Source organism: Megachile rotundata, chromosome 13 (genome assembly GCF_050947335.1).
Source record: "Megachile rotundata isolate GNS110a chromosome 13, iyMegRotu1, whole genome shotgun sequence".
Lineage (NCBI taxonomy): Eukaryota > Metazoa > Arthropoda > Insecta > Hymenoptera > Megachilidae > Megachile > Megachile rotundata.
In genome coordinates, this window is record NC_134995.1 from 11,064,378 (window position 1) to 11,090,820 (window position 26,443).

General features: G+C 54.6%; 7 protein-coding genes across 12 annotated transcripts; 2 read left to right on the forward strand and 5 right to left on the reverse strand.

Moving 5' to 3' along the window:
- Positions 1-91: 91 nt before the first annotated feature.
- On the reverse strand, positions 92-1,037 carry LOC100879309 (uncharacterized). The gene is made up of 3 exons (XM_012291535.2): positions 823-1,037; positions 589-755; positions 92-443 (listed from the first exon to the last, which is right to left on the reverse strand). Exons 1-3 carry the CDS (start codon positions 861-863, stop codon positions 187-189), a joined length of 465 nt encoding a protein of 154 aa, XP_012146925.1. The 5' UTR covers positions 864-1,037; the 3' UTR covers positions 92-186.
- A 616-nt stretch (positions 1,038-1,653) lies between these two features.
- On the forward strand, positions 1,654-12,711 carry Sema5c (Semaphorin 5c). 4 transcript variants are annotated; one of them, XM_076538871.1, is made up of 16 exons: positions 1,654-2,017; positions 2,497-3,599; positions 5,147-5,264; positions 6,422-6,518; positions 7,722-7,929; positions 7,998-8,203; positions 8,272-8,371; positions 8,432-8,631; positions 8,832-9,317; positions 9,880-10,168; positions 10,244-10,610; positions 10,695-10,780; positions 10,841-11,182; positions 11,249-11,669; positions 11,727-11,932; positions 11,993-12,711. In XM_076538871.1, the coding sequence occupies exons 2-16, from the start codon at positions 3,489-3,491 to the stop codon at positions 12,194-12,196; spliced, it is 3,441 nt and encodes a 1,146-aa protein (XP_076394986.1). In that variant the 5' UTR covers positions 1,654-2,017; positions 2,497-3,488; the 3' UTR covers positions 12,197-12,711. The 4 variants fall into 4 exon arrangements, with proteins under 4 accessions (XP_076394986.1, XP_076394985.1, XP_076394987.1 ...); XM_076538870.1 differs by having other exon boundaries at positions 11,249-11,932; XM_076538872.1 differs by lacking the exon at positions 2,497-3,599 and having other exon boundaries at positions 11,249-11,932.
- LOC100879535 (cysteine sulfinic acid decarboxylase) lies at positions 12,360-15,029 on the reverse strand. The gene is made up of 8 exons (XM_076538917.1): positions 14,642-15,029; positions 14,405-14,589; positions 14,050-14,344; positions 13,806-13,994; positions 13,680-13,744; positions 13,428-13,617; positions 13,204-13,373; positions 12,360-13,141 (listed from the first exon to the last, which is right to left on the reverse strand). The coding sequence occupies exons 1-8, from the start codon at positions 14,774-14,776 to the stop codon at positions 12,895-12,897; spliced, it is 1,476 nt and encodes a 491-aa protein (XP_076395032.1). The 5' UTR covers positions 14,777-15,029; the 3' UTR covers positions 12,360-12,894.
- On the reverse strand, positions 14,995-17,208 carry LOC100879753 (uncharacterized). Its single transcript, XM_076538912.1, has 8 exons — positions 16,995-17,208; positions 16,782-16,932; positions 16,651-16,722; positions 16,449-16,592; positions 15,986-16,373; positions 15,652-15,911; positions 15,202-15,595; positions 14,995-15,117 (listed from the first exon to the last, which is right to left on the reverse strand). The coding sequence occupies exons 1-8, from the start codon at positions 17,206-17,208 to the stop codon at positions 15,103-15,105; spliced, it is 1,638 nt and encodes a 545-aa protein (XP_076395027.1). The 3' UTR covers positions 14,995-15,102.
- A 294-nt stretch (positions 17,209-17,502) lies between these two features.
- LOC100881835 (uncharacterized) lies at positions 17,503-18,299 on the reverse strand. The gene is made up of 3 exons (XM_003705859.3): positions 18,140-18,299; positions 17,749-18,057; positions 17,503-17,684 (listed from the first exon to the last, which is right to left on the reverse strand). The coding sequence occupies exons 1-3, from the start codon at positions 18,159-18,161 to the stop codon at positions 17,626-17,628; spliced, it is 390 nt and encodes a 129-aa protein (XP_003705907.2). The 5' UTR covers positions 18,162-18,299; the 3' UTR covers positions 17,503-17,625.
- Positions 18,300-18,437: 138 nt separating this feature from the next.
- On the reverse strand, positions 18,438-19,754 carry LOC100879861 (uncharacterized). Of its 2 annotated transcripts, none has more exons than XM_003705923.3 (3): positions 19,220-19,754; positions 18,825-19,121; positions 18,438-18,767 (listed from the first exon to the last, which is right to left on the reverse strand). In XM_003705923.3, exons 1-3 carry the CDS (start codon positions 19,752-19,754, stop codon positions 18,568-18,570), a joined length of 1,032 nt encoding a protein of 343 aa, XP_003705971.2. In that variant the 3' UTR covers positions 18,438-18,567. The 2 variants fall into 2 exon arrangements, with proteins under 2 accessions (XP_003705971.2, XP_076395052.1); XM_076538937.1 differs by having other exon boundaries at positions 19,208-19,754.
- A 726-nt stretch (positions 19,755-20,480) lies between these two features.
- LOC100879973 (uncharacterized) lies at positions 20,481-25,946 on the forward strand. Of its 2 annotated transcripts, XM_076538868.1 has the most exons (14): positions 20,481-20,812; positions 21,479-21,818; positions 21,872-22,184; positions 22,240-22,487; positions 22,540-22,773; positions 22,832-23,103; positions 23,164-23,332; positions 23,500-23,846; positions 23,908-24,025; positions 24,073-24,383; positions 24,439-24,575; positions 24,630-25,189; positions 25,238-25,657; positions 25,740-25,946. In XM_076538868.1, exons 1-14 carry the CDS (start codon positions 20,481-20,483, stop codon positions 25,944-25,946), a joined length of 4,008 nt encoding a protein of 1,335 aa, XP_076394983.1. The 2 variants fall into 2 exon arrangements, with proteins under 2 accessions (XP_076394983.1, XP_076394984.1); XM_076538869.1 differs by lacking the exon at positions 22,540-22,773.
- Positions 25,947-26,443: the final 497 nt, after the last annotated feature.

A 26,443-nucleotide genomic window follows, 5' to 3' on the forward strand; every position in this document is an offset into this window, starting at 1 on the left:
TTTTCGACTCGATTTGCTCTCCTTTAAGACCGCCCGCTTTTTATTTTCTCGATACTGTTCCACGCACGCGCAAACCTATCTAGATCAACAGTTTCTGCTGCGTACGTTTATTTATTCGATTCTAGGTTTACATTACAACATTATGGTCTGCGTCGTTGCGAGTCTTTTGGCATTCTTTCGGACTCGCTATTTATCGCCGTTTATCGGAACTGGTTTGGCGTTCGGGTCCTTTAGATCCAACGTGTAGCCGTGCACCGCGGTGGTGTTCGTGGCGGGATAGTAAACTTTCAGGACGTGTCGGAGAACGTCGCCCACGATCTGCTCCGAGCTCTCACGGGTGTACGGCTTGCCGTCGGACGTGTGGCCGGACCGCACGAACTTGACGCCGTCCTGGTTCGACACGATGGCGTTGTTGCCTCCGATTATTTGCACGTCACCTGAAACTGCGACGATTTGGTCAGCGATACCGCGAAGGCCGAACGGAAAAGCGATCGCCTTGAGAAACCGAGAGAACGTATCTCGACGGTGAAAGGCACGAAATCGTCCGTAGAATTTTCAGACAGAAAACGAGCGGAAAAGTCGACGTACTCAATTTCTCGTTCGTTGCTTGACGAGCCTGCTCCAAGCTGCCTCGCACCGCTTCTTGCACTCCTAGGTTCACCTGTCGCACGTTCTCTTGAATGTTCCTGTTCAACGCCTCGATGTTTCGCGACAGTCCGCTCACCCAATCGGGCGACCACTGGCCGCTGCTTCCGCTGTCGAGAGAAACTCGTTACGCGAAATCGAGACACAAAACGGAGCACGTAAATTCGATCGACTAACCTGCACATCGCGACGAGTATCGCCAGACAGATACGCTCCATTCCTTCGACGTTAGAGAACCGAGACTCACCGGGACAATACGCGAGAAGCTCGTAACCGCTAATATTAAAACGCTCGGTAAAAGCTAGTTTCCCTCTTACCGATCTAATCACGCGGTTGCGGAACGCGTTCGTGACGCATCGGTCGCAATCGGAAATCGTCGCATGTTTTTTATTTACTTTCGTACGAAACGATAAAAAGAGGGAGACGCGAATTTGCGACGCAACTCGATAAGAGGGTTACCCTGAAACCTGTGGTTCAATTTATCGTTCGTAGAAACGAGCTACCCTCGAACGAGAGGGAGTAAACCCGCGGTTGGAGAGGTCCCTCGTTGACCCATGGGGCAGAAACTGGTTTCGGATTCGAATTACACGGCCCTGTTCTCGTCCCTGTTCTACGCTCGACCCCCCACGTAAACAGTATCTTCCCGTCCTTGAACCCTCTTTTCTGCCCCTCCTCGCGTAGTTTCCTCCCGTAATTTTCTTCGCTTTCGTCCCGTTTTCACCTCCGACTCCCGTGGAGCAGGTAGCACCCAAATCGTAATCGTCCCCTTCCCTCCTCTTCTGCTGCGCCGCTTTCGAGCAGGGTGATCGACCTTGAGAGATTCGGCCCCCGGATAGGGGCTCGGCCTTGGTCGAGGACGCTGCTTTTCTTTTCCGTTCGCAATTTTTTACACGGTGTTATGACTTCGTAGCGAGTGTCGTGCGATTCTCGTTTACAGCGTAGGGATAAAAGGAATAAAATTTAAAGGGAACGCGCGTAAATGCTCGGCCATCTAGGGAGAATCGGGGAAAGCTGCAAAGTGGTCTTTCCAGTGGTACGGCGAGTGTGTACGGTCTGCTCGAGGCCGGGCGAGAGAGTGGGGAAGAGTTACGGAGAATCGGTGGTTCGGTGTGGTTCAGTGTTCTCGCGATAATCGAGACGCGTGGAGCGTACGTCCGCACGTTCGGTGTTTTCGAGTCGAATTTTGGAGCAGTTTTTACTCGAACAATTTTCTGCGATAACTCCTCGATCGACCTGACATTTATCGTCGAATCGTTTCTTCGATTTCTTACCGATACCCGAAAGTTCCGATACGAAGCATGCAGGAGAAGAAAGAAAACGAAAGCTTGGTGAAATCTATGGATACGTGATCGCTTTCCGTCTCTCGAAGTCCGTAAGTATGCGAAAGCTAATTTGTTAAGCGACTTCGAGTTCGACGTCCGTCGACGAGAAACGTTTTCTCGATCGTCCGTTACCCGTTATCGAATCGCGGTCGGATCTAGATCCCTCGGTAAACTCGCGAGAAGACGAGCGCTTATCTCGGAGCAGTCGTGAATCGTAACTGGTCGAGATAGAGGAGTTCGATGGACGATCGCGGTTCACGAAGATCCAACATAAACTTATTTTTCGGACCGACAATTCGGTCGTCACCTTCGGAACTCGCTTACGGTAAAAAACGAAAGAGAAACGCAAAGAGAAGAAGAGAGCGTCCCGTCACGCGTTTCCCTTGAAACGTACGAGTCGTTTGGTTTCTCTCCCAGTCACGTACGCGCGTCGCGTTCTCCTGCTTCGAACGATGTTTTGTCCTGGCTCGCGATCTACGACCCGCGGCTCGCCAACTCGACCGTGTAACCGGTTTAATAAACGTTCCAGCTCGAAAAGCGCGTCCCGTTCCGTCGCTTCTCGAAGAAGACTCGAGGCGGTCACCGGTCGGAAAAACTACCGCGTACGAAACCCGGAAGACGTTCGTATAAGAAAAGATAGACGGAGAAAGAAGGTAGCGCGGAAAAGAATGTCGACGCGAAAATAGCGTGTCAGGCTGTTTCGATTCGCCGCAGCATCGTTCGGATCCGAGCGAAGCTTGGTTCGAGCGCGCGATCCAACGACACCGTATATGGAGCTGGTCTACCGATTCTCGTTCTGGGTCCGGTCGGGCCGAGTGGCGCGACGTCCTCGATTCTTCGAGCTTTTCCCTCAGTTTCGTTTCTATTCGGTCCACCGTTCGATCTTCGACTCCCGCGATCTTTAAATCGCGATAGGATCGTGCGCTTTCTCGCCCGCGGCAAGGCAGCCTCGGACGTTACCTTGACGCCGCTTCTACCAGCATCGAGCGGGGAAAAATCTGCCGGAGAAAAGTTGTCGAGAGAACAACGCACGCTTTTCGAGCCGACGAAGAGCCGTGAATGGGTTCCTTTGTCGCGACGAGATTCGTGGACGTTCGAAAAAACGCGCGCTCGTGGTCGGTCGGGTACGATCGGAGATTTCCCGATAAATCGACGCGAACGAGTTTCGCCGCGTATCCGAGAGACGGTTCGACGCCGAGAGACGGTTCTTATCGGCGAGAACTTCTCGATTTCCTCGTCGAATTCGATCGGTGGCATTATCGGGGAGTCAGCGAACGTGGCCGCTCCTTATTAATTACCGAGAACGCGTCCCCGTGATTCGCGGCTCGCGACCCCGCGTTCGAGCGTCGTGATTTATTCGTCGCGATTAAGGTCCGCGAGATTCGTTCGATCGACGACCGTCGTCCCCTGGGATGAATCATCGTTTCTCGGCTGGAGAGAAAGAAGACGTTTCAAGAGCGATCGCGAAAGGGAAAGCGAGCGTTCGTTGACGCGGCCGTAAACCGAACGGAGGTCGAGCGGATGCCCTCGCGTTATCCGCGCGAAACGACCGATCGACGAACCACCTGTTTCCTCTCGATCCGTCGAAGAAGCGTCCGACGGGGTCGCGTCGACGAGCCAGTCCCCGCGAAGGTAAGTCGCGGACGCGTGACCATGTTTGGCGACCCGCTCCCATAAAATTTCTCGCGGGCCAGTCGCGCGCCAGGCTACGCGCGACTACGCTTCGCTCGTCGACCTACTCGCCTACCGGCTCGAGATAAATCTTCGAGTCCGAGTGGACTCCACCGGCCGCTATCGCCTTTCTCGAACGCTCGCGAGGCACGACGCTTCTATCCGCGGAACTAGAAAACGGGACGACGCGCGGCAGAAGAGAGAGACAAAGTCGAGCCACACCCTGCGAGCGGACACGCTGGAAAATCAAGAGCGCGCTACGACGAGGCTGCGAGGGAAAGCGGAAACGTTCGTTATCGATTCGAGACAGCGTGGAGGAAAAACTCCGAAGAACACGGGAGATAAATCGATAGGAACGCGTTCCAATCGGCTCGTCGCGGTTATCTTTCTGCCGCGCACCGGTGCTTATCTCCGGTAATCGCAAGAAAACCTACTTGTACGATACGAAATCTCTAGGTCGAAGCGTGTGACGTTTCCGAGGAAACGTTCCATCTAGATCCTACAGAAGAGCGCAGACAAGATCCTACAGTTTCGAGCACTGATCGATTCTCGTAACGGAGACACGGATGCGGACATCGGCACCGTTCGCGGACGTATACGGTAAACCGTGGCTCTTCTCGTTGGCCTTATTCGAGGCGAACGTGACGGAGCACCGTTTCTTTCGCGCCGATAAATCGCGATCGTCCTCCGAGCGCGTATCGCGTCGAGTCGAGAGTTCTTTTTCGAGCTCGCGATGTATTTATATTCGTGGTAAGCCTTTTAAAGAGTTTCGGGACCACCGTAGAGTCCCGTGTATTATGGTGCAGGCGCTCGACGGCCTTTTAAAAAGTTTACCCCAGCGAGACCACCGCAACGCGGACCGGAATATTTTACGTGGGAAGCGGGGACGCGAAAGAAAACCGTGGAATCTCGTTTGGACCGCGATCGAGACCTCGTTCCTTCGACCCGATCTCTCTTCGCCGTTTTCCGTCTTTCCTCGTTTTCCAACTCGTCCTTTTGCCGTCCGCTTTCACCGCCTCGAACGCGTTCGCGACTCTTTGGTCCTTCTGTCCTTTCGTCCCGTTTACTGTTCGGCCTTTCGAACGAGACGAGGAGAGACGGGTGCGTACGACGACCACGTGGGTCTGTCGCGTCCTCCTTTATCCCACGGTCTTCTCGTCTATTCATAGACGAGAAAGCGAGCCGTCAACGTGACAGCCCACCGAAGACAAAACGCGCAAAAAGGGACGGTGGAATCGCGAACGAGACCCGCATCGATTTGTCGTGCTCGGCAAAGGTCTGTCGGCGAATAGAGACGAGTCGGAAGGCGCGAATCGTTCGTCGATCGCGAATAAACGCGATTCGCGTTGAGGTAACGGCCGGTTACGGAGACGTAGGCGAGGTCGTCGACCTTGCAGTCGCGCGAGTTGTCCTCCTGTTCTCCGACTTTGCTTTTCTTCCTACCGTTTGCCGGTCCCCGATCCTCGACTCACCGATCGCTCATCCGTACGATACGTTTTTCCTCGCAGATTGGAAGACTCGAGAGCCCGATGAGGATCGACCGGTGTCCACTGGCGCGTCTCGCCGCGTTCACCTTGTTGGCGAGCATACGCGCCGGAGACGACTTTCGGAGCATCTCCTACGAAGGTAAGCCCCTTTCGCGCTGCGTCGTTTAGCTCGCGAACCGTTTCGAACGAGGACCAATTCGCGCCACGACAAATTGACTCGTGGGCGGCGAATCTCGAGTACGCGACTCGATGCGACCAATCGACGCGTCCGAGTTTGTCGCGAGAGGAATCGTCGAAGATTTTCGCCGAGAGAACGCGCGAACCGATTCGAATCGCGTAGGCGTCGAACGCGGCACGCGTCGCCACGCGCGCGTATCCTCGCCTCGCCTCCGAGAGAACCCGTTTCGATTTCTCCGTTCTCTCGACGATTCGTTCGACGCGGCTTTTCTCGTCGGAGAAAAACGTCGCGGTGCATCCGCGCCTTTCCACGGCATCGTTTTTCCTTTCCCTCGCGATCCGGGCCTTGAACGTCCACCCACGACGCGCGGAAAACCTCTCGGTCGAGGATTTTACTCGGCGTTTCGAGAAGGATGGTCGAACGAGAGAGGAGCTGCTCGGGCAAGAAACGAGACGGGTCGAGCGACAGAAGACGGCGACGACGATGAAGACGGCGACGAAGAAGGCGAAGAAGGAGGCGGAGGAGGAAGGGTAGGGGAACGAAGGAAAAGAAAAGACTGCGAGTGAAGGGAGGATACCCGAGAGGCCTTCGAGATCAGGTTATGCTAACTGGGGCCCGTTCGTCCCACACGCGTATCTACTTATAAGCGCACGTACGCGCTTACACGGACGGCGATGGTGTACGTGCGCAGGCACGCGCGACACAACGAAACGCGTACCCGAATACGTGGAAACGCGGCGAGTACGACGAACCGTGCTACCTCCGCGGAATCGTTTCTTCGCGGCCGGCCGAACGAAAACACGGACCACATGGGCGATAAACGCGAATACGAGCAGCCGCGATAAGCGATATCGCCGGCGATCCTCGCGAAACGAGTCTCGCGCGTCTTCGATTTTCCGCGAACGGCGCGAAAAGAACCGGATAGTCCGGTACGTCCGAAAAGAAGCCGCGAAGAACGGCGTCGTCGCGGAAGAAAACGCTCCGAACCAGTCTAACAGGAAGGGAAAAACGATTCCGCGTAAATCCGTGGGAGAGGGGGTGGGGTTGAGCGCGGCTACGAGAGCGGAATAAAAGGAACGAACACGGTCGTCCGATTTAACGCGGTAATCGTGTTTCAGATCTGACGGACACTAGCCTGTTCCAACAGGAGGGCGTGACGACGTATTCCCAGTTGCTGTTCGACGTTGCCAGGCAACAGGTCGTCGTCGGGGCACGGTAAGAGCATCGCTGGAATCGAAAATTCGAACGCGAGTCCGAAGGGACGCGGCGGAACGAGATCTGGCGATCCGCCAACACCATCAACGATTTCCTCGTCTCGAACCAGACGGCGGATCAGCCGAAAAACTTGACTCCGTGCGTTGGACGCTCGCCAAGCTCGTTTTCCGACCCGAAGCTTTTTCGCGACTCTCGTCTCTCGCTTTCGAAACGCTCGCAAAGGTCTCGACCTCGTTCGCGCTCGATTCTTCCTCGCGCGGAGGGTCAAAGCGGCGCGACGCTTTTCGCCATCGCGCGCCGTTCGAATCCAGCTTCGAAAGGAGAGTACGCCCTCGTGCTCCTTCTATTAATAGAACGCTAGTTATTTACCGCGACCCACGTACGCGCGCCGCACCGTGCCGGTTAACGCGCCTCGCGATGGAACGCGCTCGTTCGCGACTCTTTTTCGACCGATTTTCCCCAGGACGGAACGGTCGCCCCGCTCGAAAAATCCGCGCCGCGTCGATTGGCTCGAGAACGCCGAGGAAAAACGCGAGCGTGGACGAATCGCGGAGGAGGGAAAGCGCGTGCACGCGACACGCAGCAGGCCACGGCGCCACGATTTGCATTCTTACTCCGATTCCCGTGCTCGACAACCGTGACGTCACCAAATCCGTAGCCGATCGCGACAGGTATACGAGCGAGAAGGAGGCCTCGCCTTTCCAGGATCGCGCCTCCGCGCTCTTCCGAACGCGATCTTCCTTCGTCGAACTCCCGTCGGGCGAAAAGAAGCCTGCGATCGAGGTCGCCGAACGAACCGTCGCGTTCGTTCAACGAGCAGGAAGTAATCTGTTTCAATAAGATTGGCCGAGTGACGCTCGTAAACGCTCTACTCGACGATTGCGACGAGCGACCAACGTCCGCCGTGGAAAATTTCGCGCGAGATCCTACGAGCGTTTACCGACTCGCGTTCGATCGATCGATCGACCACGAGGCGGCAAGTCGCGCCGCTCTAGCCGAATAATAATTAAAGCGAAGTTGGTCGCGGCGCACGCCCACGTAGGCGCCGTTTATGCTTCGTTGCGGCTTTCCTGCCGGCGACGACGGCTCGCGATCGCTTTCGCCGTGCCCGCTCGGACCGACTTTTCTACGCGGATCTCGCGTACGCTTCGTCGCGTCCCACGCGAACGAACGGTCCCGCGTTCAATCGTGTCGCTCTCGCAGGGACAATCTGTACCGGCTGACGCTGAACTCGCTGACGCCGCTCGAGCACGCTTCGTGGCCCGCGCCCGACGACAAGATCAACACCTGCCAGAACAAGGGACAGAGCGTCGAGGATTGCCGCAACTACGTCAAGGTACTGCTCAGCAATGGCAAAAGCCTGTTCACCTGCGGCACCTACGCCTTCAGCCCTTGGTGCACCTGGAGAGAGGTAAGCCTCGCGGTTTCTTTATGAACAATCTCCATCGATAGCGAATCGAGCTGTACCACGTTTCGCAGATCGAGAACATCAGCAGCGTCACCAGCGAGATGTCCGGTGTCGCCATGTGTCCTTACTCGCCGCGCGCGAACGTTACCGCGCTGCTGGCCAGGGGATCGACCGGGGGCCTGTTCACAGGAGCGCCGACCGACTTCTCCGGGGCGGACGCCGCGATCTGCAGGACCCTCGCTCCGCCGAATCTTCGCACGCATCAGTACGACTCTCGGTACGTTCTCGTCGACGCTCGCTACCCTCGGAAAATGCTGCGAACGCTTCTCGAAAGACCGTTTTCAGGTGGCTGAACGACCCGCAATTCGTCGGCAGCTTCGAAACCGAGGATCACGTGTACTTCTTGTTCCGAGAGTCGGCCGTCGAGTACATCAACTGCGGCAAAGTATGGATCTCGATACGTGTTTTCTAGGAACCGCTTCGTTACGTCTGCTCTGGCTTTCAGAAAATCTACTCGAGAATAGCGCGAGTCTGCAAGAACGACCGCGGCGGGCAGATCATGATGAGGGAAGTGTGGACTACTTTTAGCAAGGCGCGGTTGAACTGCTCCCTCCCTGGCGAGTTTCCCTTTTATTACGACGAGATTCAAGGCGCGGTCTATCATCCGGAAGAGGACACGGTTTACGCGACGTTCACCACGCCCACGTAAGTACAAACCGAACAGCAAAGGGTCGTTTCACGTTCGTTTCGTGTCTTTTTTTCCCATGTCTGCGCTTCTCGCTCGATAGGATCGGCCTCGTGGATTTCTATCGAAGGGGTAGGTAGAGGAGGTTCGAGAGGCGAAAGCAGTCGCGCGTGCGAGAAGGAGAAACGTCTAATCGGTGCGGGTTGTCGCGTATTTTTAGCAACGGAATCGCCGGCTCAGCGATCTGCGCGTTCAACATGTCGGCCATCACCGCCAGCTTCAACGGACCCTTCAAGCACCAAGAGAATTTGGGCGCCGCCTGGGAACGCAGACCCGTCCCACACCATGACCGACAGCGATGCAGTGTCTCCGCGAACATTCTGCCTCACGAAATCATAGACAACCAGAGGTATCAGCTGATGGACGACGCCGTGCAGAGCACCACCTTGGAACCGCTTCGCACCACGATACTCGAGAGGTACACGCACATCGCGATCGACGTGACACCCACCAAGTTGCACCGCGGTGTCACCGTTCTCTACGTCGCCACGGACGTGGGCCTGATCAAGAAGATCTCGGTGCTGCCCAGAACGCGAGAGACCTGTATCGTCGAGGTGTGGGGTCCGCTGCCGTCGAACCCCACGGTGCTGCAATTCCTGAAGGACACGCAGAGCCTTTACGTCGGCACGGAAGTCGGTTTATTAAGGTACGTTTCTCATTTTTAACCCTTCGACTCGATATCGCTTTGCGTTTTGGTGGGTTGAGTGTGATTCGACATCGTTTTGTGTTCTGGTGCATCCTGTATCAAGCTTCACTCGACAATGTCTCAATTGCAGGCATTTATTGGTTTAATATTATTTGTAAGACCCGTTATATGTTTATTATAATTTCTTGAAGTGTGAATGGAGTGAATGAAGGTGCTGCGGGGACAAATGATCGTGGAAATGTATGAATGCCGTTAATGTTTAATTGATTCGTTACCAGTCCTTTGCCATCCTTGAATTGTAAAAGACGCACTGGTGCTTCTTTAAAAGTGTTTTAAAAGATTCAATAAAATATTTAAATACTGTCCCATTAAATAAATGTTTAAAGTAGTTGGAAGTGCTGTAAAATCTTAATCTAAATGAGATAAGATGAGAGCTACAGTGTAGCTGGTACGAAATTGCGAATGCAGCGCGGTCCAGCTGGACCGAAACGGTGAAGAGCGTTCGGTCCGCAAAGGGTTAGAGTTCAAACAGCGTCAAAACCGATCTCATTTTCTTCTACAGAATACCAGCTGCTCAGTGCCATCGACATCGCAGTCGACGAGCGTGCCTGAACGCCCAGGAGCCCTACTGCGGCTGGAACGAGCACCTGATGAAGTGCGCCCCCGCCCCGAAGCAGAACCACTTGGCGAATCACTGGCACCAAGAGGTGACCAAGTGCCCGGTGCTCACGGATCCCGTGGACGGCGGTTGGGGCGCGTGGAGCCCGTGGTCACCGTGCCAACACGGCGTCGCGGAACAGTCCCGTTCGCGGTCGCATCCCCACGTGGGTCACTCTCGTTCCGAGCACGAGGTTGGTCCGTCCGGAGTGGACATCGAGAGATCGCACGAGCCGGCCGTCTCAATCGAAATGTGTTTTGTTGCCTAGAACGCGGACAGCTGTCAGTGTCAGACCCGCGAATGCGACAACCCGCCGCCGCAACACGGAGGCGCCGATTGTACGGGCACCAGAGTAAGGGTGACCAACTGCACGGTTCACGGGGACTGGACGGCCTGGTCCGCTTGGTCCGCGTGTTCGCAGACCTGCGGCTTCGCTATGAAGACGCGACGGAGGTCTTGCACGAATCCGGCACCCGCTTTCGGAGGTCGCGTCTGCGTCGGACACGATCACGACGATATCGTTTGCATAGACCTCCCGCCGTGTCCGACGCCCGCCAAGGTGACGCCGCCGCCTCAGACCGGACAGTGGTCTCCTTGGGGTCCTTGGAACTCTTGTTCTCGACCCTGCAACGCCGGTAAGCGCCTCGAACGTATTTCTTTATATTTGAAACCCATAGGCTCAGTCCAAAAGTTCGCGATCTAATCGTCTCGTGATTTAGGAATACGCATACGAAGAAGAACGTGCGAGAACCCGTCGCCGCGCAAGGGATCCACCGTCCTCGAGTGCAACGGATGCGACTTCCAGGTAAGCGAGTCACTGCTAGATCTCCGCCGACCTTCGATCTACCTCTTTCGTCGTCGTTAGGTCGAGGACTGTAACTCGCACCAGTGCGTCGAGACGAAAAGGTACTCCGGCTGGACCCCGTGGCTGGCAGCGAACGCCAGTTTGCAGAACGGTAACGTCGGATACGTCGAGAAACGGTTTCGATTCAGCTGCCGCGCTCAGACGGACGATCCTTCGAGCGTTCGGGTGCAACTGGCCAAGGAGGAGGAGCGTTACTGCAGAAACGACGGCTCCTGTCTGCGAGGGAACGCGAACCAGAACGGATACGCGGATCTCGCGACGGAGAGCGGATGGAGCGGATGGGGCGAGTGGTCGTCGTGGAAACAATGCGATCGTCCCTGCGGCGGAGGCTCGCAGTACAGGGTAACTATCGCGTTCTCTTTCCTCGCTTATCGTTTTGTCCGTTCGCTGACTGTATCTCGAACGTAGGTCAGACAATGCGAATCGCCACCCTGCGACGGTGGTTCCTCGCTGCAAACCAGACTGTGCAACGCGCACCCGTGTCGAACGTACGCGTCCGACGGTACCGGTACAGGACCCACCACCGAAGGACAATGGTCCTGCTGGACCGACTGGTCCGAGTGCTCGGTCTCGTGCGGCTCCGGCGTCCGCACCAGAACCAGGGAGTGTTTGGGCCCGGAGAGCTGCGAGGGTCCCAGATTGGTGAGGGAAACATGCGAGATGCCGAGCTGCGAGTCGCTGCTCGGATGGGACGCCTGGTCCCGGTGGACGCCGTGCGGCGACGATCATCAGCAGCACCGGAAACGACAGTGCATTCAACGAGGACCTGGCGCGTGTCTGGGATCGAGTCGGGAAACGCGCGATTGTCTGCCGGATTGCACAGAAAATGGTAAGTGGATGGTAAATAGAAAACGCAGAAAACGTGCTAATTTGTTCTCGTTTTCAGACGTGAACGCTCTACGCTCGAGCGTGGAGCATTCGGGAGCGACGATCGGAGCGGTGGTAGGTAGCTGCGTCGTCGGATTCGTTGTCGGCTTAGCTCTGACAGCGGTTCTAAGCTTCTGCTATCTGAAACGGAGGAAGCAGCGGATTCCAGGCAGCCCGCACTACATCAGCAAGCAAAACCCCTACGTAACGGTTCCGTTGAAAGAGGTAAGCGAAACCGTCGATTCGTCGTCGCGATTCGCATACAACAATTTTTCTTCTCGGTAGGTGAACGCGAAAAGACAGCCCAGCTTCTCCGGCAGCACGAACGGCACCGGAACGCTTCGCACGAAGAACAATCCGAACGTGAACGGTCTAGGTAGTCCCAAGCTGTACCCTAAGAGTCTGGACTACGAGTCGGCTACGCTGAAGCGTAACAGCCACGGCCAACAGCACGTTCGAGTCGATCTGGACCAGGACAAGTACTACTGAACAGAGTGCGCGACGCACGAGAACAATTCATTCGCCCGAAAGACGATTTTCGGTTGAACCGCGCGATTTTTTCGAGCGGAGACAAATTGAACGCTGTGGACGAACGAAAGTTGAACGATGGCAGCTGCAGGCTCGACCGACGTTGGTCGAGAAGAAGAAGGCGTTTCGTTGTTTTGTACTCGTTTATTTTAAAGGACCAACGACCACGACTGTTATTTTGCGTCGGAGGATTTAGTGCCATTTGAAGTGGGATCGCGCGCGTACGAAACGAGTTTATCCGGCTCGCGCGCGCAAACGAAAATGTACCTATCTATGCGCGCGAACGTGAAAGCGGACGTGCTCGCTGCGCTTCGATCGCGTCGTTTTATTGGCTCACATTGAGTCGCGGCCACGCGTCGACGCGTATGCGCAAAGAATATCCGAGAATAAAGAAAAAGAATCGTCCGACCGGCCGAGGCGCATCGATTGTAAGCGCCTTAGTCCGGTAGCGGGCGATTTCCACTGTTCGATACGTATTTTGCCAGTTCGAATTACGCGCAAACGACGACGTCCACGACCGAACGAGCCCCGTCTACTACCCTTTCTCTATTCTATCACGGATCTTTCCCAACGCGTCGATCGATCGCAATAAAGACGTTGATAACGCTCCTACGGAGTCAATTTTCGCCGGAGCTTTTTCACCTCTTCGTCTTCGGAGCTTACGCGTCGACAGCCAAGCGCTCGATCGTCTCGATAACGTAATCCATGGAAGCTTTCGTCGGAGGCGGTTGACAGGTAACGACCATTCGGAAGAAATTGCCGACGTTGGCGTACGAGAGCGGGGTGTAGCCGACCATCAAAGATCCCTCCATCATCATGCGTTCCTTGATCTTCGCGGTCATCTCGTACAGTTTCTTCCACCAGTCCTGCGTCTCTTCTCGTCCTCGCATGCTCGGCGGTATGTACCTGAAACGCGTTCGATGAAACCGCGTCCGAGCAACGACCACCGTACGAAAAACCTTGCTCACCAGAAGCAAACGTTGCAACCTTCGTATCGCGGGAGAACCAGGCGGAAACCGTCGCGATTCTTAATGCGGTCAAAGAAATATTCGGCCATGGACATGGCGACGTCCACGGAATCGCTGAGTCCTTTGGTTCCACGCGCTTTCCACATCAGCCACAATTTCGCGCCGTCCACCTGTAATCGCTTCGTTTAGTTAATTTTGCGACTCTCTTTTCGAGATCGTTTCACCTTTCTCCCGCACTGCACGCTCTTGTCCCCCGTGTCCCAGGACACGTCGTAGTGTTTGTCCTGCTGGAACAGGTACCTGGCACCCGCGCAATTCGCCTCGTGCAGAGCGTTCTTACCCTTCACCACGAACAGCGAGCACTGCAGCGGAGCGCCCAGCATCTTGTGCGGATTCCACGCCACGGAGTTCGAACTGTGTCAATCGAACAACGTCATCGTGCTATCGAAACAGACAACAGAAAGCGTGATACCTACAGTTCGATTCCTTTCAACAGCGACCGGTACTTTTCCGAGAGCAGCAGCGTACCGCCGAGACAAGCCTGTAACAATGATCGCGGATCGTATTAAAAAGCCCTCGCGTTCGATCGCGATCGTACGAACGTCAACGTGTAACCAGAGATCCTCTTGCCGACAGATCTCCGCGATTTCCGGAAGAGGGTCGAAAGCTCCTAGCACGGTGGTGCCGCAGGTGGCGTTCACGAAGAACGGTAAGTGTCCTCGCTTCTTGACTTCGGCGACCGCTGCTTTGAGACTGTCCGGTCGCATGCGGCCCAGCTCGTCGCATTTTACCTGCAAAGCGCACCGGGTTCGAATAGATCGTCGGGCGAGAGGAACAGCGACGTACCTTGTACACTTGATCGGTTCCCATACCCAGCCAGTGAGCACCCTTCGAGATGGAGTAGTGCCCACCCTCGCTGGTGAAAGACACCAGCGGCGGAAAACCCGACATCCCTTTGCTCTTTACCTCCGGTATCTTCTTGTATCGAGCCATTACCATACCGTACATGTTAGACAGGCTGCCACCGGGACAGAGAATCCCGTCCCCCTCCGGCATCGGTGGATATCCGACCAACTGCAGAAACCGTTCGATAACCTCTCGTTCCATCAACGTGAACACGGGGCCCACCTCGTACGTGTACCTGAATTAAACGTCGATCGGAATTTCGTTCGTAGGGAGAATCCGGAAAACGATAACTTACTGACTCGTGTTGAGATAATCCGTCATCCAGGAACCGGCCAGACTGTACGGGTCGACCCCGGCGTACAGCTGATTGTGAAAGCGCGGACTGTACGTTTTGACCGAGTAGCGAATCGTCTGCCTTATCGCGGTCTCGATATCTTCTTCGCTGGATGGTTCGTCGGTCAACCGGATCGCTAGTTGACTCTGAAAAGCAAACGAAAGGAAAACGTCCGGGAAAAGTTGTCGGAAAGTTTACCTGCAGCTCCTCCGGATACCGGAATCGTAGGACGGGCTGGCCGTCCTCGCGATCGAACGCATTCTCTTCCTCGATGATTCGCAGCAGGCGTTTCAGCAACCGAATCGTTTCGTCGTTGGATCGTGACGCGTCCATCTCGAGGCGTAAACTGTGCCGGAGCAACGATCGACGGCGCGGTCGAAGCGGAGCCGTTCCCCCACACGCTCGAGTACGATTTGGATTCCTTCTAGTCTACGCTCCGTTCGTTCGCTCGATCGGTCGGCCTGCCGATTTGTTCCAGTCGCTCGGACTAAATTGTTTCACCGCGCGATCCGGTGGGCAAACACGGAGAGACGTCGTAAACGTTGGACAAATACGAGCGATAAGGCCGCTCGAACGAGCGCGAGCAAACTGAGCGGACCGAAGCTTGTTGGAGTATTTGCATTTTGATATCGAACGCGATAGCCTTTTCCGTGGAAGGTTCATCGACGCTTGACCTGTCGACGCGATGAGAAATTACCCGCTCGCGATTATTCGTAGCTGTCAACATAGACGTCGATGAGAAGCGATATCGCACTTACCGAGACGGGCTGTTTCGAGGACGGAGCGTCCGTGGTGACGCGACCACCGGACCCGACGAGATCGACCGGTAGTCGAGGGACCAAGCCCTTCATCGAGGCCCACTGACCCTCGCAGAGCTCGTGAAACGTCAAACGCAACAACGGTTTACCACCCAGCGTTCCGGGTCCTCTGCACACCGCTCCGCCTCCGAATTCCCAAACTCCGAAATTGTCCATCGGCCGAACCGCCGTGCCGTTCGTTTGCGCCAAGTACCTCTTTTGCAGCCAGGTAGCCAGGTAAGCCGCCGCGCAGTCGCAGTGCCAGGGATTTCGAGCCAGACGCAGTTGCTCGATGTACGGCACCGCGTCCAGAATTCGAGCAGGCAACGACGACAGATAATTCGATTCCAGCTGCCTACGAACGGGAACGAGGATCGGATCGATCGAAAAATCGACGCGACTCGTACTCACAGCTTTCGCAGATTCGGCGTGTCGTGGAACAGCTCGGGGTGCATGATTCTCAAGCGATTCGAGTGCAAGAACAGCGACGTCAAGTTGAAGAGACCTTGGAAAGCGCCGCGAGGTAAACTCTCGATTCCGTTCGCGTACAACACCAGACGCTCCAAGCTGCCCGACTTCGAGAACGTCCCGGGCGTCAAGTTCCCTATTCGATTGTGTCCCAGTTGCAGCTCCTTCAACGCGATCAACCCTCGAAACGCGGTCGTATCGATCTACGAGCAAGGAAACGCGATGATCGCGAGTCCGCGGGATGTGACGCTCCGAGTAGCCCCGTTCGACGAATTACCCGAGCTATTTTGTTGCTGGACATCTCGAGAGAGCGTAGCTGTTCGAGGGGATTCAACAGACTGCCGGATATTTCGGTCAACTGATTGCTCCTCGCGTTCAACTCGCGCAGCGTCGTCTGCGCTCGAAACAACCCGTCCGGTAGCTCCCTCAGACGATTCTCCTCCAGGCCGAGGAATTTCAGGCTCGTCAGATCGTCGAACATGTCGGACGGAATGCTCGAGAGTCGGTTCTTGCCCAGCGACAGCTCCTCCAGCGCGGTCAGCCCGCGGAAAGTGCCCGGAATCAGGCTCGAGATCCGATTGCGAGACAGATCGAGCACCGCCAGCGAGGTGGTGCTCAGGAAGAGGCTGTCCGGCAGGGTTCGCAACCTGTTGGAGGACGCGTCGCTGCGTCCACGCGAACACCCACGATATCAAGCGTATTCGCGATCTTTACTCTACGACGTCTTTCGTGTCACTTACAGAATGCGAAGATTACGCGTGCTGATAAACTGAGATCGATGCAACTCCCTGAGCAGATTTTTGCTCAACCTGAGTCGCGTGACCGCGTGCAGCGAGAAAAACAAGTTCAGAGGCAGGTGTTCGATCGAATTGTCGCCGAGATCTCTGAAACGAGGCGGAACGATTCGGTTCTTTGTCGGCGAACAACGAGCGTCTTACTCACAGATGATTCAGTCGCGTCATGTCTAAAAACGTGTCCTTGTGCAGCGCTGTCAACCGATTTCCTCCTAGATCCCTGCGAAAACACGAAACGACTGATCCTCGAACAAAGAGAACGATTAAACCGACGCTTACAATTTCAACACGTCTCTGGGAACGAGCTGAGCCGCGGGAAGATCCAGCAAATTTTGCCTCCAACAGGATACCGATTTGGTTTCCGGTTGACACCGGCACGGTCCCTCCGCGCAAATCTCCCAGTCCTCCTCGGCGGTGCCCATTTGCCAAACTATAAAACGCGATACCCGCGATATTCCGCGTTCGCACAAGCCTCCGAAACGAAACGCTTACCAGGTTGCTCGACGGCCCGCAGCCTTCTCTCTAGACGAGACAAACGGTTCTCGAGTTCCTCGAGGATAGACGCGGTGACCTCGTTTCCGTTCGTGGGATACGCGACGCCGTCCGTCGCGCTCGTTCGCTTCGAACAATCGCGAGACGTCGTCGTCGTGGACGTCGCGGTCGAGAGTACGAGCAGCAGACGGACGCTTCCGCGCACGGAAATCATGCTCGTCGACTGAGTCGTCTTTCTTCGTCGAGGTTGCTCGAGGCCTCGAGCCGCTCTGCCCGAATCGCTCGTTACCGTTCTTAATCGTCTTTTCCTCTAACTCTCTCGCTCACGAGGAGCCGCGTCCTCGTCGTTTACCGCTTTTCGCGTAACGCTCGAGAATTGACGAACAATGGTCGAGTTTGCGTGCCCGCCCGAACCAGCCCAATTACGGTTTGTCGCGATCGCGCCACCCCGTTCTCCGAACCGATCACCCGCACGCTAACAAGGCAAGGATTTACCAACGCGTCATCGTTTAGTTTCTTTCTTCCTTTATTATCGACAAAAGACGAGTTAGCTGGACTAAAAAACTAAGAACAAAGCTGGATGACGGAAACGCTACGGTGAACGGACGCGCCGCGAACCTTCTTCGGGGGACTAAGAGAGCCTGACGCCGCCGGATCCGGGACATTCGCCCTTTTGCTTCGTCGTCAATTCTGCGCAATTCGAAAAGAGAACGTTTAGAACGATTCCGAATTTTTACTCGTTCGTACGACTTACTCGTGCCCATCTCGCAGTTGTGAACGTCCAAAGCGCACTGGGTACCGAACGTTCTAGGCTTGACGTTGGCGTCGTTCGGGTCGTGAGCGCAGACAGGGTCGTAAACGGTGCCGCATTCCTTCTGACAGTCCTTCTTGTTCTTCTTCGCTTCCTTGGCAGCCTTCACGGCGTCCTTCACGTCCTTCGAGGCTGTCGCGGACTCCTTGATCTCCTTCGGCTCTTTCACCTGCTTGCTGGAGGCGGTGGTCGCGTCCGACGGCTCGGCGTACGTCTCGTCGAGGAAGGCGAGCGCGCACGCGAGCGCGAACGCTAACGGAAAACGATTATTAAACGATTCCAACTTCGTATCTCCTCGTCGATACGCACTGCTCGTTCCTCGTTCTGTACTTACCGAATACAACGAAAGATTTCATGATCTCGAAGACGAAACTCGCGCTGTTCAGAACGATAGGTGCGTCGAGGAAAAAGTAACTGAATCGTTCTGGTGGGCAGCGATCGGGTTTATAAACGGACACACCCCCACCGAGTTTCGTGGTCCGGAAAACGCGAGAAGACCGAGAGGATCACGTAGCGGCAATCTTCGAAATTGCTCGCGCCTCCGCTGCGCACCGACGCGACGGTACGCGACGGAATTGCTAAGTGTCGCGATTCTGCTGGATGTGGGACGAATGGACGGAGAAACGAGAGAGTTCGCGACACGGGCGTAACTTGCATTTATTTGCGTTCGAAGCGCTCGTACATCGCGATGAATAAATAAATAAATAAACAAACAAATACAAAAATCGCATAGAAACACGCGAGAATCGATAGTCAAACGTTCTATCGGTAACGCGTTTCCTCGAGAATGTAACTGGTCAATAGCTGCTCGTAATCCGGCCAGATCCGGTCGTCGCTCGTCTCGTCTCGTCCGGTTCGACACCCAAAACCGGAGCATTCGTTCGTGGCTCGCCCGTACTTGTCCAGCGCGTCGTTGACGACCACCGTCAATCTGTTCAGTCGATCCCAAACACTCGAGTTTGCTGAAAAAGCGAAACGTTGAGGATCGAGACGAAAGAAAACAGCGATCGAGAGCTTACCGTCGACGAACCCTCGTCCCTCGTCGTCCTCGTCGTCGCTCGAGTTCACCTTGTTGCCCTTTTTGATCTCGAGCTTCGGGATGAACAGCAGCAGGCAGATGATGGCTATGAACTTGACGATCAGCTTAAAGATGACTAGCTTAAGCAGAATCTTGGCGAGCGTGAAGGCGTTGAGTTTGAGCGCGAACGGCCAGGAGAAGTCGATCGTGGGCAGACCGATGTGCGTCGTTTCGGGCATATCATGAGAGGTTCCATGTCCGTAAGGGAGGCCGTAGCTGGTGCTCGGGGGGCCATAAGCTACAAAATCGATTCTATAATTTCCGCGGGTCTCGAAAAAGGGATAAAGGGAGGAGAAGCTCGGAGACGAGACGGCAATACGATACCTCTTCCCTCACCTTGCTGTGGCGGCAAGTAAGCGTTCCCGACGTGATCCTGCCCGGAGTAGTAGTCGTTGAAGGCTGGACCGTAGACGGGTCGAGGAGTCTGCGGGGGTCCGTAAGTGTTTCGTACCCCGGCAAAGTCCGCGGCTGTTCGACTCGGCAGGGTGTACGAGTCGCTGGGGACCATGGAGAACGAGTTGCCGGACGAACCTTGATGCGTGATCCTAGAGTCGATTTCCGTGCGTTTCGGCGCGTACACCGGCCCCTGCACGTACTCTTTCCGCCGCTGGAAGGATCCCTTCCCGTCCACCGCCACGATTCCCTCGCGAGGGTCCGTGCTGGTGCGGGAGTGCCTCAACGCCTCCAGATAGCTGTCCTTCGAGTCTCTCCATACGACGCTCCTTCCCGGCTTGGACGTCACTACCTCTTCCGATCTGGCTTCCGGTTTTTCTTCTGGAACGCTCGCGGTGGTCGATGGTTCATCGCCGTTCGCGCAGACGATGCACAATATTCCGAGCGCGAAAATCACTCGCACTTTCGTCCCGATCATCTCGAACTTCTGTTTCGAACCGTCACCAATCGATCGAACGATCTTCGAGCCTCGTTTTCGAGTGAGGCTCGACGGACAAACGACACGAAGCTTCTTCCCGCCCCTCTGAGGGAACGCAGCCACGGCATATTAAGCGACTAACGGACCTTCTTGTCCTTCGTGGATTCGCGAGCTCTCCAACGAGCCGAATCCGATCGGATCCAATCGTATCGAAAGAAAGGCGTCGACTCATTATCATGCACTCGACGATCGCGCGATAACGGTGTCGACGTACCACCTACGATCCACTGGCACACTTGGGGCGCACGCCGAAAATCGGTCGCGACGTTCCAACGCGTCCGCTCGTGGAAAGGGAAACTCGTCGCGCGATCGATGCCGTTGCCGAGTTTCCCGGGGCAACTGAACTAATCGTTAGATCGGTCAACGACGATGCCTTTCACGACGGTCGACACATCGTGAGTACCTCGCTTAATCAAACCGTTCAACGCTCCAACCGTGTCTTCGTCAGGTGGGCGATTTTCGGAAGGAGCGACTGTGCGCTCGTCGGAAAACACACGCTCGCCACGGTGTCCGGCATACACGGCCGCTTCCTCGACCTGCGGAGCGGACGAGTGCAGATCGAGCGATTCGAGGGTCCCGAACGAGGAGACGGTGCATCCCGCGTCGCTGGACTCTCGGTGAGTCGCGAGATCTGAATGATGAATAGGATGAACAAGGTTCGGGCTAATGACCATAGTAGTCGACGCCCGCAACAAGAATCAATCAATCAATGAACAAGGTGTCTGTCGGAAGGCGGTGTCGGTATTCTCCCTGGTCGAGCGAAGAGCGAATCCTAGAATCACCGTGTTCTCGTACCCCGGAATTAAAAGGATCAGCCGGTGCGTCGACAGCGAGGAGGCGCACGGTTATCTCTGCTGCGCTTTCGCCGGTACCGAGTACCTTCTCGGACAGACCACCTTCCCAGACTTCGAGCTGGTGCTATGGCGCTGGAGAACCGGCGAACGATTGACGTCGGTTCGCGCGGCGAACACCGTGGACGTCGATCGCACGATACTCGCGTGAGTACGTTCGATCCAGAACAGATTACAACGAGACACGAATCATCATTACAGTAATAAACCGAAGAATCTCCTGGACTTTCTCGAACTGTATACGAAAGCTAAAAATTACGACTATAACCTTGAACTCAATATTCAAATCTGCTGGGTAGAAACTGGCTCCTTGGCCTTTTACTGCTGCTACCTTTACTATTTCAATACTTGAATTCATACATCGTATAATTTATATATTAACCCTTTGCACTGTTTTGACGAGTCGGACTCGTGACGCACTCGAACTTCGGCCGTGATCAATTTTACTCGAATTTTTAGTACGCTTCAATTTGAAGTTCAAGTCCAATTATAATTCGGCCGTGATCAATTTTACTCGAATTTTTAGCACGCTTCAATTTGAAGTTCAAGTCCAATTATAATTCGGCCGTGATCAATTTTACTCGAATTTTTAGTACGCTTCAATTTGAAGTTCAAGTCCAATTATAATTCAGCCGTGATCAACGATTGTATAATAACATATTGACATAACATTTCAAATTTTGTTGTCTGTGTTAATATTGCAGCTGTAATTAGTCAGTTCTGACTAACGCACCATAGTGCAAAGGGTTATATAATTTATTCACACTCGCATGATCTAACCTATAAGTCTACAGATCCTTCATCGCGTTGCAGATGTTCCATCGATTCAGGACGATTGGTAGCACGATGCTGCACGAACGGCACTCTCTCTCTCTACCGCGTTCTAGCATGCTCAGACCTGGTCCGACTATTTCCCCTCGAGACTATACCCCGCGAGACGAGCTCCGTTTCCTGGTCCCGCGACGGAACACTGCTGTGCTGCGACGAGGTCGGGAACCTCTGGTCCGTGGAGTTCGAGGAGGACGGGACGAGTCGAATTCGTACGCTAGTTGATAACCAAATTGGTACGAGGAGGAATTCCATGGTGGTAGCTCACGGAGACGGAGCGCTGGTCTTCCATCGATCGATCGAAGGAACTCACGCTCGAGCCACGGTAAAATCTCCCGCACGAGCAGATCTGTACACGATCATTTTCCGTTTTCGTAGTTTTATAGGAAATCGGGGGATCGGACATGGAGCGAGGTGTGCACGAGTTCCCTGCCTTGTTATCCCAGTCACGCGGTGAGCGATCCGCGCGAGGAGAAGATCTTAATTCTCGGGGAAACGCATCTCTACGAAATTACCAACGCATCGACCGAACTTCGAATCAAATTACTGTCAGGCCACGCGGATTACTCTACGATCGCTCCGTTATCGAACCACCGTTTCGTCGCTTTGGATCGGTCCGATCGATTGCACGTGCTCGACGGATCCACCGGAAGCGTCTCTTCGACAAAATGTTTGACACACCACGGCAAAGGTGGGTGTAGAATAAAAAAGCCTGAGAACAAGGTTGATCGTTTCGATCGTTTCAGTGGTTCGTTTAGCTCGTCACCCCTCGTTACCGATCCTAGCGACTTGCAGCGTCACGGGAAATTGCCTCCTCGTCGAAGGAACCTTGAAGATCACGAGCTGCTTCCACCTTCAGAAGGAACCGTTGGATCGCATAGAGTTCTCCGAAACGGGTAGAGCACTTTGTGTCGGAAGTACTAAACTTGACCGACTGTTCATCCTCTCCACGTCGAATCCCGAGAGAATTTCCTGGCTAAACATCGGTCGGAAGGTAACTTTGAAAGCTTTCCTGTGATAACTATTACTGATAGTTTCGCTGACAGTGGATCGACTTTCTGATGTATGACGGAGACGTCGAACGACTCTTGGTTCTCGTCGCTCGATGCAGCGACGATCGCATCGGGAAAGAGATAATTGTATACACGCGAACATCGGGAAAATTTTCCAAGGAGCACACTATCAAGCTCTCAGCCTCGTTCGAGACTATTCAGGCAACAGGTTGCGATATCGTCGGAGTTCCCTACTGTTCAAAGCAGCTGCATCGAATTAGGCTAACAGTGAGTCCAAAGATGAACAAGGAAATCGAAAGTGTCTGCCATCCTCCTTCGTTTGCAGCCCGATTTTACGGACGCCAGCCTGGAGGCTTTACCTTCGTTGCACCAAATGCGAAAAGTCGACGTCCATAAATCTTCGAATCACGCGATAATTACCTGTGGCTACGACGGTCTGGTGGTCTTGAGAGACTGCTCAGAACCGCGACGGGTGTTTGCTGTGTTCGCTGCACATCACCGAGAACAGGGAGGTTGTCTACGCGCGATCCTCGTCGGCAACACGATCGTCTCGCTCGGCAGAAACGGAGATCTGGTCGCTTGCAAGTTATCTCACCGGTTCGTTTGTTTTTTAGCCTTCTATTTTTGCGACTTTGATTAAACGCGATCTTGAACCAGGATCTTCGGTGGCAAAGGTGACAGTTCGAAACCTGACGTAACTGTCCGATCGAAAACAACAGATCGAGCGGATACTCGAACGGCGGCGAATAATGATCGATCCGTAACAGAAGAGGAATTGCATTCTCCTCGCTCTGTTTTCGATGACTGGCTAGAGTTGAAGCACAGAGTGAGTGCTCGTATTTTCAAGTTTGAGCAAAGAACTACTTGCTTAAATAAGTCATAAAAAAGAACGTGGATTAATTTTACGAAGATTAATTTCGCATGTGGATTTCATAAAGAACGCAAATTAATTTTTGTATATTCCACCCAAAAGAACTGGCATTTTTCAAACAGGTGAAAGAGCTGCTCGATTCGAACGAGAAGCAGCCACCGCACGCTCGATTACCGATCGCGGAGTTCGATCTCGATCAAGAGGCTCGAGAACGCGAACTGCAAGCGGCTCGATCGGAACACGAGTCGCTGTTGCGAAAGATCGAGTACACGATCGCGCTGCGAGATCGAGCGAGCTCCTATTTGCGAGAACAATTCTTGGAACCTCTGATCGTCCCGCGACGAAACGTCTTCTCCGTGTTCGGCCGGGCTAAGGTCGCCAACTATCCGTTGCTCAAAACCGATTCGCAAGCAGCGGATCTCCGAGCTTGGAGTTGCTTCTCGGGGCAAATGAGACAGCTCGTGAACAGGTAGATCTTTGAACTAATACCAAAAGGTCTCCCAAAAAGGAAGGACTTCCAATGATTTTAGGTTAGAGGAAGACAATAAAGAAAATCAAGAAAAACTGTTTGATGCGTCTCTCGATCTGGGCTTTGTTGAAGTTCTCGAAGGGAATATTGAAGCGGAAGAGCGCGAACGTGAATTACAGGTGGGTAAATGCGAATACTGACTTCTCAAGTAACGTAGCTTTTTCAGGTTCGATTCAACGATCGCTTCGAGGAGTTACGAAGAGCGCGAAGAGATCAGAAGAGGACGGCAAGGAAGCTTGCGGACGATATTCGCAGCTGTGTGGATGAACTGAAGCGCGAATTCGGCGCGGACGCAAATACCGAATCGATCGAGATTCCGCGTTGGGATGGAAGTAGATCGAACAGTATCGAAGCGTCCGATTCGAGCGACGAATCTGTAAATTCCCCAGAGAGCGAAGTCGGAGGATCCTCGGCGGAAGAGGTCGATTTCCGTCGAGAGGCGCTCGACCGAATGATGGACGGCCTCTTGGAGTTTAGGTAATCGTTACGAGCTCATTGCCATGTTAGTCCTTAACGTTCGTCGGTTGCGTAGATTGAAAAGGAGAAGCGTTCAGAAGTCGTCCAACGCGGAACAAGAGTTTCCGACCGAATCTTACGACCTCGCTAGTCAACGAGTCGATCGATCGAAGTACAAAGCATTGCTGGAATCAGAGATCGCTCGAGCTAAAGGTATCGCGTTAATAAAAGAAGTGGAATGAAACTCGAGTTGGGTATTGATTTCAGACGAATTCCAAAGCGCCGCGGAGGCGTTCGACGAGCAACTGCGCGAGCTGAGCCTGGAGAAAATACGAGTGGAGCGGTCGGTGCTCTCCGAGAGACTATCCCGCGTTGGCACGATTCTCGATCATCGAAGAATCGTAAAACTGAGGCGGGAGATTCGTCGCGCGAACGAGGATCTCTCCGCGGCGAGGACGAACGCGCGCAAGCTCGACGAGGAACGCGAACTGTTCGAAGCGGGCGTCGACCAGCTGAAGCATCACTACGAAAGCGAACGCGAGCGGGACAAGTCTCTAGAACAGCTTCTGATCGATGCACGATGCGAGCGATCGATCAGGCGTTATCGCCCGAAGCCGAGGATCGCGGAAGCGCGTTTCGCGTCCGTTACGCTTCTCGACGAGCTGGCTGCTTGCTTGACGAACGGACGGAGCTCCGAGATTCTGCCGACGGAATGGCTGGACTATTTGCGAAGCGCGGACACTGTGCCAGAAGCGTTCCGTTCAGAGCCTGAACGTTGGCGCGCCGTTTGTCAACTCGGAAGACAGAAGCTGGAAGCGGAGACAAAGGTGAGTGGAAATCGAAAACGGGAGATCGAAGGTTAACGAGAGACGCAGGTGAAAAGGAGCGCGATCCAGTTGGCGGAAGCGGAAGACTCCGTGGCCTTTCTGCGAAACGCGTGCTGGAACGCTCGAGCCGCAATTGAGAGACGAGAACGGGAGATAGGGGATCTGCGGGAGGCTCTGCTGGAGATTACGGAGAATCGAGAGGTTCGGCTGGTCGCGAAGACGGGACAGCTACAACGGCAACCCGAGGGATGCCCGCGATCCGATTGGCAGGACGCGATTCTTGCTCCGCGGAGCGAGCTGGTTCGCGCGAATCAGGCGATCGTCGAAGCGGCGGAGAAAAGGCTGCTCGCCACGCGACGGCTCGCGAAGCTCCGTAGGATCGTCTCCGCGGAGGAATGGCGTCACGCCCGGGCCAAAACGATCGCGAAGGAGTCGCGGGAGCGCGCGAAGGACCTCGATGCAGTCAAGGTGAGACCTCCTCTCCCGCGCTTGCATCGAGAACTAAACCGGTCCGAGGTAGCTTAGGCGATAACCAGTATTCGCTTCGTAGGTGAGCAGAGCGATGCTGGAGCCTCGAAACGAAACGACGAAGAAACCGGTCCGAAGTGTTCGGAAAATATCGCTCGTTCGAGAGACGATCGAGAGACACTCGAAGATAAAGAGACGAAGGAGAAAGAGCAAAGCGAGTCTGTCTTACGAGCATCGTCTGGATGCATTGAAGCTGTGCGCTTGCCCGACCCTCGCAAGAAAACTGTAATGAGCGTCTGGTCGCGTCGCGCCGTCTGTCCTTGCATCGTTTCCGTATCATTTGTCACTGCGTTTCGCAACGGGATTTCCCGCTCATCGTTGCCAATCTGCTCGCGATCCGGGGCTTTCCCGATTCCCGCCTTAAGTTTTCCTCCTGCGATCGAACGAACGCGTACGATAACCGAGTGCAGAGGTTACGCGGCGTTATCGGTCGTACTCGGCGATTACCGCGCGGATGCACCTCTCTTTTGTCCTCTCCGTGTCTCGGCGAGTCTCAACCTTGGAGAGGTGAATCACGCGTTAACACGCAGTTTACGCTGTCCGCTCGACCAATCGGCGAGTGCTATGGGCTCTGGTCCCGGCGGATTAGCTCGTAAACCGTGTCGCGTCGTAAAAGTAAATACGAACTGGAGAAGAAGAGACGGGGAAGATCAGGCGAACGTTCGCGATACGTGCGCGGGTTTTTATCCATCGAGGAAAACACGGTCGAAAGAAGAAGAGGGCGAA

Excerpts from the sequence above, each read along its gene's own strand:
- LOC100879309 (XM_012291535.2), bottom strand. The coding sequence starts at position 863 with ATGGAGCGTATCTGTCTGGCGATACTCGTCGCGATGTGCAG. Across the intron at positions 756-822 it reads ATACTCGTCGCGATGTGCAG|CGGAAGCAGCGGCCAGTGGT; the intron begins GTTAGTCGATCG and ends TTCTCTCGACAG. Across the intron at positions 444-588 it reads AGCAACGAACGAGAAATTGA|TTTCAGGTGACGTGCAAATA; the intron begins GTACGTCGACTT and ends AAATCGTCGCAG.
- Sema5c (XM_076538870.1), top strand. The coding sequence starts at position 3,489 with ATGCCCTCGCGTTATCCGCGCGAAACGACCGATCGACGAACCACCTGT. Across the intron at positions 3,600-5,146 it reads ACGAGCCAGTCCCCGCGAAG|ATTGGAAGACTCGAGAGCCC; the intron begins GTAAGTCGCGGA and ends TTTTCCTCGCAG. Across the intron at positions 10,169-10,243 it reads ACTCTCGTTCCGAGCACGAG|AACGCGGACAGCTGTCAGTG; the intron begins GTTGGTCCGTCC and ends TTTGTTGCCTAG.
- LOC100879535 (XM_076538917.1), bottom strand. The coding sequence starts at position 14,776 with ATGGACGCGTCACGATCCAACGACGAAACGATTCGGTTGCTGAAACGC. Across the intron at positions 13,745-13,805 it reads ATCTCTGGTTACACGTTGAC|GCTTGTCTCGGCGGTACGCT; the intron begins GTTCGTACGATC and ends TCATTGTTACAG. Across the intron at positions 13,618-13,679 it reads CTGTTGAAAGGAATCGAACT|TTCGAACTCCGTGGCGTGGA; the intron begins GTAGGTATCACG and ends CGATTGACACAG.
- LOC100879753 (XM_076538912.1), bottom strand. The coding sequence starts at position 17,208 with ATGATTTCCGTGCGCGGAAGCGTCCGTCTGCTGCTCGTACTCTCGACC. Across the intron at positions 16,593-16,650 it reads ATGACGCGACTGAATCATCT|AGATCTCGGCGACAATTCGA; the intron begins GTGAGTAAGACG and ends GCCTCGTTTCAG. Across the intron at positions 15,912-15,985 it reads CCAGCAACAAAATAGCTCGG|ATCGATACGACCGCGTTTCG; the intron begins GTAATTCGTCGA and ends CCTTGCTCGTAG.
- LOC100881835 (XM_003705859.3), bottom strand. The coding sequence starts at position 18,161 with ATGAAATCTTTCGTTGTATTCG. Across the intron at positions 18,058-18,139 it reads GAAATCTTTCGTTGTATTCG|CGTTCGCGCTCGCGTGCGCG; the intron begins GTAAGTACAGAA and ends GTTTTCCGTTAG. Across the intron at positions 17,685-17,748 it reads CAACTGCGAGATGGGCACGA|AATTGACGACGAAGCAAAAG; the intron begins GTAAGTCGTACG and ends CGAATTGCGCAG.
- LOC100879861 (XM_076538937.1), bottom strand. The coding sequence starts at position 19,754 with ATGATCGGGACGAAAGTGCGAGTGATTTTCGCGCTCGGAATATTGTGC. Across the intron at positions 19,122-19,207 it reads ACAGCAAGGTGAGGGAAGAG|CTTATGGCCCCCCGAGCACC; the intron begins GTATCGTATTGC and ends TCGATTTTGTAG. Across the intron at positions 18,768-18,824 it reads GGGACGAGGGTTCGTCGACG|CAAACTCGAGTGTTTGGGAT; the intron begins GTAAGCTCTCGA and ends TCGCTTTTTCAG.
- LOC100879973 (XM_076538868.1), top strand. The coding sequence starts at position 20,481 with ATGACCATAGTAGTCGACGCCCGCAACAAGAATCAATCAATCAATGAA. Across the intron at positions 23,847-23,907 it reads ATGAGACAGCTCGTGAACAG|GTTAGAGGAAGACAATAAAG; the intron begins GTAGATCTTTGA and ends CAATGATTTTAG. Across the intron at positions 24,384-24,438 it reads GACGGCCTCTTGGAGTTTAG|ATTGAAAAGGAGAAGCGTTC; the intron begins GTAATCGTTACG and ends TCGGTTGCGTAG.